Source organism: Mastomys coucha, unplaced genomic scaffold (assembly GCF_008632895.1).
Source record: "Mastomys coucha isolate ucsf_1 unplaced genomic scaffold, UCSF_Mcou_1 pScaffold23, whole genome shotgun sequence".
NCBI classification, from domain to species: domain Eukaryota; kingdom Metazoa; phylum Chordata; class Mammalia; order Rodentia; family Muridae; genus Mastomys; species Mastomys coucha.
In genome coordinates this window covers 85,931,737-85,941,627 of record NW_022196906.1, presented here as the reverse complement: position 1 = coordinate 85,941,627, position 9,891 = coordinate 85,931,737, and the positions used below count along the sequence as shown (strand labels likewise).

The window sequence follows — 9,891 nt, the reverse complement described above, 5'->3', positions numbered from 1 at the left end:
TTTTTGCAACAAACACCTTGTCCAGCATCAGTGCCAACAGCAACTGTCATCATTTTGCAGAAAACAAAACCAAAAACAAACTAGTGGCCAAATCCGGTTCCAGAAAAGATGAGTTCACAAACACATTGCACCAGAGTAGCTCTTGTGAGGCTGGAGGTAGATGCATGATTATTAGCCAGAGAGAAGGGAACGCTGTCCGCTGCTGGAAGCATTCCCCGGCTTGGTCTTGGTGGTGGTTACATAAGTCTATCCTCATTTAAAAAAAATCCATGGGACCTATGTTTGGTACTTCTTGGGAACATGCAAAATCTCACAATTACATATGGTAAATTAATAACAAAAATTGCTGAAATATTATGTTATCTCTGACTGACACTTTCTTTTTACAAAGGTCAGTAAATAACTCCACGATTATCTTGTAAACTATGCTACTTTAACACAGTGCAGTGCGTGACTCAAGGTGTGGAAGTAGGCTGTGTATCCCTGACCTGAGCTATTAGGTTTCTGCCCTACCAGCGGGGCTGGCGGATGCCTTTCAGTGTAAGTGTTTTTACCAAGTAACAGGTTCCAGATAATACACACTGCTGTGAATCTGCTGGCCTCCAGGTCAGACTTGTCTCTAAAATGCTATTACCCTGTAGTCTCTCAGGTGATGCTATCCCATAATTCAGTTTCATAGGTCAGATATTGTTAGGAAGTCATGGTCATATCATTGAATGTTTTAAAACAACATATTCACAGACATATTTTAGGCAAAAAAATGAGGATAAGGTGATTGCCCCAACAAAATTTCCTGTTTAAATTCTTGTCACTTTGAGTTTGAAATAAATGCTCTGTCTAAAACATAGGCTTAATATTTGCTTTTTAAGCTGGCCATAGGGCTGATCATTTTTATCCTGAAGTTTGTCTCTGGGTTTCGTATTACATTTTTTCATTACAGAACATCACTTCTTTTTAGTAGATTAATCATAATATTGCTTTCCAGTCACATTTTCTTCAAAGGCCCAGACCACCAGATGAATAAGAAACTCCTTTGAATTGCTATCTGGCTTTGAATTTCTATCTACTCTTTTAAAAATGTATAACTAACCATAAATATTTTACACACGCTGCAACTCTTTCCCTTGCAGGCCACTCTGTTGCTGCTCTCAATTTATAAAATGAGAGGCTAGTGTCAGTCTTCAAGACATGTTTGTCAAGGTTTGTGTTTATTTGTCTTTAAATAGAGGCCATTATGCACACATACATTAAAATTCAATATTTTTCTCTCTGATATATTTTATAATCATTTTATAAGCTTTCCCAAGGATCCTCAGGGACTGGCCTACATTAAACAAGCATGCAAAACACAAAGATTACTTAATTTGTTTAACAGATGTCAGAGATGTGTTTTGGGAAGCAAGGAGGAGCGCATACACATTACTTGGAAGAACCACCTCTTTAAATCATTTAGCACAGGACAGTGTACATTTGTAGAGTCATCTTTCTTGTGTGACTAGTTTTAAATGCTTCTCTCAATACACAAATCAAACTTCTTCATTCTGAAACTTTTCATTATAGTGTAGAGATTAGTAATGATTTGTTTTGATAATTGAATAAAATAGAGTGTAATTTCAGTTTTTAGAAATGTTTTACTACGATTGTAACTTATTTCCCCAGACAAAACCATATCTCTTGTCTTTTGAAAACTGCTTAATTAAAGCAGATATTTCAATACTTTTGGGGATCTGAGTAAAGCATTCCTCTTTCCCTCAATGTCCCTAGTTCATCTGCTTAGTTAAACTGTGTATTGTGACCATTTTGATTGATATTTTTTTATATTGAATTCATTACAGAAGTAGTTTTCAAAATATTTGAAAGTTTGTAAGCAAAATATTTAGTTCTAGTATATCCAGTTGAGGCCGCCCTGAGATGTTATGCTTTTTGCTGGGCTGGGTGTCACATGGTTTTGAACAACAAATGTGCAACTCAAATGTTTAAGTAACATTTTTAAATGTTTATGTGGAATTTCATCCCATTGCTGTGCTGAAACTAAATGTCCCCGCTCTGATTTTGCTTTCCAACATTTCTTGTTAATTTGCTAAGTTTACATTCACTGCAATGAAAACATGTTTTACACCTGAACCCTCACTTTTTTTTTTTGACTAACATGTATGTGTATGTGTGTGTGTGTGTGTGTGTTTTAAGTCAGGCCTAAGTAAATCTTGGTCTAAAATAATTTAAATTCCAGCATTCAAGAGCAATTCGTAGCAGCTTTGAAAGAACCAGTCTCACTGATTGTCCTTCGGTACTCATGCACTTGTATAGTCTAAATGAGGACACATTTGGCTGCTGCCTAGTCTTCCCCTTACCTTTAGAGGCCATGGCAGTCTGAGTACTTCTTCAAAGGCAGCCAGGTGGAAAGGCTTTTCCTGTTTCAACACGAAGAGACAAGAATGAATAAAACTCCAGACGCTTGCAGTCCACCTCATGACAGCTTGCAGACAGCAGAAACGGTGCCTCCCTGGTTTTCGAGTGTTTGATTTTATCTGTTTGGGCAACAGGGGGAGATAAAGCCGTCCTGAAAGTAAAACACCTATTTGGAAAAAGCCCTATAACTTGGTGGCCGAGCAAGCTTCTTAAAAATAAGCCAGAGAAAGGTAAGCACAGCACTTATGTTGTCATATTACCACTTAGGTGTGTGACATGCTCTGGAATCCAAGGTGCTTGCTCTGTTCCGTTCTCAGAGGCTGTGTAAATCAACCTATCACCAGCGAGACTGCTATAGCTGTAAACACAATTCTTTTTATGTTCAAACATTTGAACGACAATCTTCTTTATTTTGCCATGTGATTTCTGTCTAACCTACACTCCACAAAAACAAGCAAGCAAGCAAGAAAACAAACAAACAAGCAAACAAAACAAAACAAAGAGGGTGCATTCCCAACCATTAATGCACACAAATTCTTTATTTTCATGTGTAAATTAAATGTGATTAATCACAGAAATTGGGAAGCACAAAGTCTTGGTAGCTTCGCAAAGCTAATCAAAGCCTGTAGATATTTAACTCATTGTGTACTGAAAATGCAATTTTAACCATGAAATGCCAGCCCGTGGTTGGGAGCAGTCTTTCCAGGAACACGTGGTCTTTGCTCTCCCAGCCAATCTGCTGTGAGGCTACAGTACAGGGTACATTATAGTACAGTCTACTCTAAAAATAGTGACGCTGCCTCCGAAGGTAAGGGGACACAAACATCTAAATTTCAACATGGTATTTATTAAATGTATAGATTTTCTTATTTGACAGGAGACTTTTTTGTTGTCTTATTTTGCTTGGTAAGCTTGGGCCTGAATACAGCTATCACATTTAAGTTATCATTCCACAGAAAAGCCATAGTTGCATTTTTATTTTTAAGTTAAATTTCATAAACTTTATTGCCATTTGCAAAACAAAACAAAACAAAACAAAACAAAAAGCCAAAAACCAAAAACCAAAAAACAAAGAAAGTTAATCTAACGTTAAGTTGCACTATCCAACAGAGTAGTTTAAATTGTGATTATAAGCGGGCCATAATTTTGACTAGTCTGTAGAGCACCAACTGGAAAAAAAATAAAAAGATTAAACATATTTGACCTGTAGCGACACACCATCCCTGAAATTGCATACAGTCATGTGACTGAGAGCAGAACGCTATGAGATGCTCTGCAAGCTGGCCTTGCCACTTGCTGTGCTGTGGTTAGGCTGTCCTTGAGGGATGTCACTGCCTACTTCTCTTGTACATTCTTCGTCTACAGGACCAAGCACAGTGCCAACATTGTTTTTCTCTTTTCAGATGCCTCTCATTTACCTATCACAGATCTCCCTTTTCTTTTTTCTTTTGTGATTCATATTCTTTCTCAAGGAGAGGCTCTGACTCTTCTGTAATAAAATTCAGACGGTTCAAGCATGCTAGTGTTCCCACGCATCCTAATAATTGCTAACTATTGGTTTGTGCTTTGCGGCTAGTCTTTCTGCCAGCTGCAGCAGATTGAACTGCTGTCCAGCTTCATCTTCAATGCTACCAGCCCTCACAGAGTTATGTTTATTGTAGAGCTAAGGGCCCCATTATTATTGTTCAAGATGGCCACACACCCCCCACCAGGGGCCATGGCTCCTCTTGCTATGATGATGCATGTTTCTCATCCCCAGTTTTGATGCCATCAAACAGAGCTAATATAAGGTGAGCCTGTCTAACCAAAACATCAACAAAACCAGAACAAGCAATAACAGTAAGAAACTGCCACATTGGAAAATCAAATAGTGAACTTAAAAGAAAAAAAACAATTAAAGAAAAGAAAGGAAACCTTACAAACAAATACCAAAAAGCACAGGGGTAGGGGTCTTGCCCCTTCCCTGTTAACTCTTGACTGGCTACTCTGAGGATAGCAAAGGTAAAAAATATCTTACCAATCTTAAACCCCACTTGACTTGGACTACACTCACAGTCATCAATAGTGATGATGGACTCGGGAGCCCCAGACTCTTATTTGAACACACTATGCACACTATCCCCATTCCTGCACCTCTATTCGTAAGAAGCCACACATACATCATATGACAAACAAGTTTCTACTTCTCTCGTTAACCATCAAACTTAGACAGTTTCTCTTCAAAGATTATTTCCAATCCTTCCTAGAAGGGCCAATCCTGCCTGAATTGGTTTTCTGATTGAAGACACAATGAGGCAAAACTATGTGTCCTCAAGTGTGATTTGGGGACAGTTCTCTATGTACTATGTTATGTATCTGCGTATTACATATGACTATGATTGAAATCAGATTCATTATGAAAGGATATTTGTACTGGGCAAGAGCTTATATAACCTCGGCCTTTCAGTCAGAAAAGAGATCCACACCAACTCTTAGCTTAGTATCTAACCGTTCCTTTCCTCAAACTCTATATAAACAAGTTTCAAATAGTAATGGGGCCTCTTAAATACCTTTTCTCATGTGGCCTGCTGTCAAACTTGACTTAGTCTTTTTTTTTTTTTGTTTTTTTTGTTTTTGTTTTTTTGTTTGAGACAGGGTTTCTCTGTATAGCCCTGGCTGTCCTGGAACTCACTCTGTAGACCAGGGTGGCCTCGAACTCAGAAATCCGCCTGCCTCTGCCTCCCAAGTGCTGGGATTAAAGGCGTGCACCACCACTGCCCAGCTGACTTATTCTTTTATTGACTCGTTTATTTAGTGTGTATGTGTGTGTGTGTGCCTGCCTTCATGCACGTTCACGTGCACATGTGTAAATATTATAGCACAAATGAAGGTCAAAAGACACGTCGTGGGAGTTGGTGGCAAACACCTTTATCTATTAAGCCATCTTGCCAGGCCACTTACTTTGAATAGTTTTCTTGCTACTTTTGAAAGTCTGTGTGAATGTTTATTTCAGTTCTTTAAATAAGAATCCAAGTCGGGCGGTGGTGGCCCAAATCTTTAATCCCAGCACTTGGGAGGCAGAGGCAGGCGGTTCTCTGAGTTCGAGGCCAGCCTGGTCTACAGAGTGAGTTCCAGGACAGCCAGGGCTACACAGAGAAACCCTGTCTCAAAAAACAAAACAAAACAAAACAAAACAAAAATCCAAGACTAGGAAGCAGATGGCCCACACCCTGAGCACCCTTCATAGTTTCTCCCATGAGCCTTTGGTTTGCAACTCTTCTTGTGAGGAATTGTTCTCCACTCATGATCCTTGGCTTTACCTGTTCTCACTATCTTTTCCTATGTCCTCTGTTCCAGCTGAAAGAAAATAAGAAAAAATTTTCAATATATTTTCTGCACTATTATTTTCTGCCCATGACCTTTTCACAGGATACTTCATAGATGTTTTGTCAACCAGTGTAGTGACAATTTTGGAAGTTTTCTTTCTTTAAAATGCACAGAAATATTATAAGAATATATTTTCATCTTAATCCCAGTTGTGGGATATTTGTTTGCTTCGAGTTGTCCACAGCAACTGACTGTGACTTGCCATGTGATCCGGCAGGGGTATGAGTTTGCCAGCTGCAGGTAGTTTCTGTGATTGTGTGATATTTGGAATTCTGGGGACGTTTCAGCGGGTATATAATGCTAGGTCCCTGAAAGGCAGGGTGACTTGTTGGCTGGTTGTTGGTTGTTTTTTTGGTTGAGATTTGTTGCAGTTGGTTGTAATTTCTTAAGAAGTCAAGCATGAAGAAGAAACAAGAAGAAATTAGACATCCTCAAAGCAAAGATCAAACTTGCCTCATGGAACTCAATGTTTCTAATCAGCAGGAAATAGTCTAATGATGACGTTACCCGCTTATGACCCCTGAGTTTTCATGAATCTCTTGCCTTTCCTCTCTATCCTTCTCTATCTCTTATCTAATGTTAGGGGGTTGAAAAGGTAGAAGAAAAATGGTGGAGGAGGGTGGAAGAAAGAAGAACCCACAATATAGAAAAACTGCTACAATTCTTATTCAATGATAAATCCTCGCATAAAACTTTGCTTGTTATTTGATGGTGAGATACTTGGAATCCATTTTCATGTTAGAGGGACTCATCAAAATAGTCTCTTTTTATACCAGGGGAGATAATTTATTTAAGTCGGCATAGTAACAGAGAAAAATAGTAGGTACTACAAAATAAAACAACAAGAAAATGCCACTAATGTTCTCCAAATCATATTAAAGAAAAAAGATTGGAAATAGAATTATAAAAAAGACTACAAACTTGGAACAGAAACAAGGGCTGTCAGAGCTGGCTTTTGTAATTCTTCACCAGGTTGGTCTTCTGTCTCTGGTCTTACTGGGAAATGCATGTGCTCTTAAAAATTATGTATATACACATAAACACAGATATTTATATGCATACCTCTATACATATAAACATACATATAAATAGATATCCATACATACAATTTAAATTTATATCAAGAAAGAATCACTTATTTTTCTTAATTTAAAAAATATTTTCTATGTAACTTTTGAACTAATTATATTTTGGCTATTGCCCTCTTCGTAGATAGTAATGTTTCCATTATGCAAACTGTGGCTCTACGTACATGTCATTATTTTGTGTTATCATATGTAGAGATGGAGTTGCTAATATGGAGTATGAAAATCTAGATCCTGAAAGTAAATACTTTAATAGTGGCGATCTCCACATATTCTTTTCAATACATGCCTGGTCGGCAGTATACAGTATAGTGGGGGATTAACTAGTAGATTTACAAAAGCTAACCTATGAGTACATAGCACCCAAACCTTTTAGTTATAACATCTTTATGTGCATCTCTTCTTTCATCCTCCCTGACCACATTGCCATGCAGTAATAATTAACGACTAATATAAGAGTATTAACCAGACATGAGAATCTATATGTTGAAGGACTATAAGGTAGCAATAGAAAATCTCATTTTAATTTTGCTCACAGCAAGATTTTCTATAATATGAAACCACGTAAGCATCCATCAGCAGGACCTGAAGCATGTGTTTTTACTCATAAGTTCAGTCTTCAGTTTCCTTCCATATCACACACATATTCTGGAACCAGACAGGATGCATGTTGCTACTTTCCAGAGCTGTAAGATATATAACTGTGTGTGTGAAATATGAAAAGATAACTTTTTTCAATGCAAACTGATGGTTTTTATTATTAGCTTACTATTCATTTAGACAACTGTGAATAACATGATACCTAAGTGCACTTATTTACTATTTACTCAAATCTGCTCTTTTGAGACAGAATTTCATGAATGTATGCATTTTAAAGCACTCACTAGCATCATCGAGCTTACTGACATCTGATGACATGACTCTCCCGTGGGGAATGTGCACCTCAGTGCAATATCACAACAGAACTCAACAATCTGCTCATTTTTGAAAATTAAACATCAATTTCTACCTTCCGAAAGTAATATGACAAAACGCATTCTCTTTCGGAAAAGCAATTTAATTAGTATCAACAATGTGTCTTCAAATGAGATGGACAATAAATTGTCTCACACATGCATGTTAAATTTTTCCGTTTTCTGTTGCTTTCCAACAGGAGAGAGTAATAGCTACTGCAATATTCATTTGTGAGTAATGAGAATAGTAAATTGTATCATGCTTGTTTGCTGGCAGTAAGAAATGTTTCAATCTGCTTTCTTTCTAACAGAAAAACAAATGATGATAATTTAGAGGGCCTGAAAAAATGGAATAGAGCCCTAGACATCTAGCAGGACCCGCCTGACTTGATGCCTCAGTACATTTATCTAGAGCCATCATTGACCTGGATGAAGCAGAAAAGACTGAATTAGAGGCTCAGTGCTCAGTGACTCCATTTGTCCATGTGGATAAATCATCTCCAGTCAGTAGATGGCAAAGCCCCCAGAAGAAGCAAACATTTAGCTGGCCTATTGTTCTTTATACTGTTTCAGCCTCAGGAGGACTCAGGTGGGATGGTGTTTAGACATAAATCTGCCTGCATAGCCTCTTTCTGCCATTACCTGTCTATTATGCACAATAAAAATGTAACTGTCTCTGATGATGTTTTACTGAGAGTCTAAGAGAAAAAGAACATTTTGAGACCTTCTAGCTTACATGGATTTTCCAGAGAGAGAGAGAAAGAATGGGAGTAGTAGTGCTGGAGATCTGAAGTAAACCGAAAGAGAGATTAGCAAGATATTCACAATCTTCAGACACCTTACCTACCCCAACAAGAACTCCTTTGCCCTTTCTAAAGTTTTTCTTTGGTCATTATTTGAATTATATTTACCTTGTGCCTTGCTCACTGTGCCTGCATTTCCCTCTCAACGTCTGGCTGCATCTTCACAAATCTCACCAAAATACTGCGATGAGCCCTTCGGTCACTGCAGCCTCCAGCCCAGCATCTCTGCAGACAACTACCTTCACTGACTGAAGCTGTACCACGCAGAGCCAGGGCAGCTGCAGTTCAGAGGCAGCTAGCTAGACCACTGGTTTTGTACAGCCCACTTTCTTCCCTTTTCTAGCGTTAAAAATAGCTTTCCTGAGTTTCAATCCCCCCAGGAGCAAAGCTACCATGAAAATGAGGTAATTACTGTAATAAATATACATTAAATGTATAGGCAAAACATATTAGAGTCAATTTACGTTTAACAGTGCATGTTTTTTTTCTTTTTCTTTTTTTTTTTTTACTTCTTGTGCTATTTATAGGTTAAATTGTTGAGAAAAACACACTTGAAAGCATGCTTTGTTAACCAGTAGTTAAGAATGTGATGAATCCCTACAAAACCACACGGCTGGGTAGTTTTGTCAAGTAGACACACTTTGGAAGAGGAACCTCAGTTGAGGAATTTCCTTCATCAATGTGTCCTATGGGCAACATGTCCTGTGGGGGAATATCCTAAATGTCAATTAAGGATATTGATGTAAGAGGGCTCAGCCTACTGTGGGTGGTGCCATCCCTGGAGAGATGAGTGTAGACTATATAGTGATGGTACCTCAGCAAGTCTGGGAGAAGAAACCAGTAAGCAGTGTTCTTCCAGGGTCTCCACTTCAGCTTCTGTTGGCATGTTCTTGCCTCAAATTTCTGTGTTGGGTTTCCTCAATGATGATGTAATCAGTCAGCCAAATAATCCATTTCCTTGCCATGTTGCTTTTGGTTGCAGCTTTTATTGCAGCAATAGAAAGCAAACTGGGACAAACATGTTGACTGATGCCTCACTTAAATAGATGGCAAAGGTTTTTGGAAAAACAAGATTTATGTTTGCTTCTTGTTTATTACATTTCTCTCTCTCTCTCTCTCTTTTTTACCTCATTGAAAAAAAATGCTAATATCTTTATTGGCTCACACTTACCTTTCATGAAGTGTGCACCAAAATCAATGGAGTATTTCCACAATCGCTTTGTTTATGGTTTGTGTCTTCTTTCCTCAGTTATAAGCAAATTCATGAACTATGAA

The 9,891-nt window shown here is 38.1% G+C and overlaps 1 protein-coding gene across 1 annotated transcript in view; it reads right to left on the bottom strand.

Annotated features, from left to right (window-relative positions):
• Plscr5 (phospholipid scramblase family member 5) overlaps positions 1-8,833 on the bottom strand; it is a 23,062-nt gene extending 14,229 nt beyond the window's left edge. Inside the window, exons 1-2 of the mRNA XM_031343978.1 lie at positions 8,725-8,833; positions 2,352-2,411 (exon numbers count right to left, since the gene is read on the bottom strand). Coding sequence (XP_031199838.1) covers positions 2,352-2,364 — 13 coding nt within the window. The 5' untranslated portion in view covers positions 2,365-2,411; positions 8,725-8,833. The remainder of the gene's footprint in view (positions 1-2,351; positions 2,412-8,724) is intronic.
• Between the last annotated feature and the right edge of the window lie 1,058 nt (positions 8,834-9,891).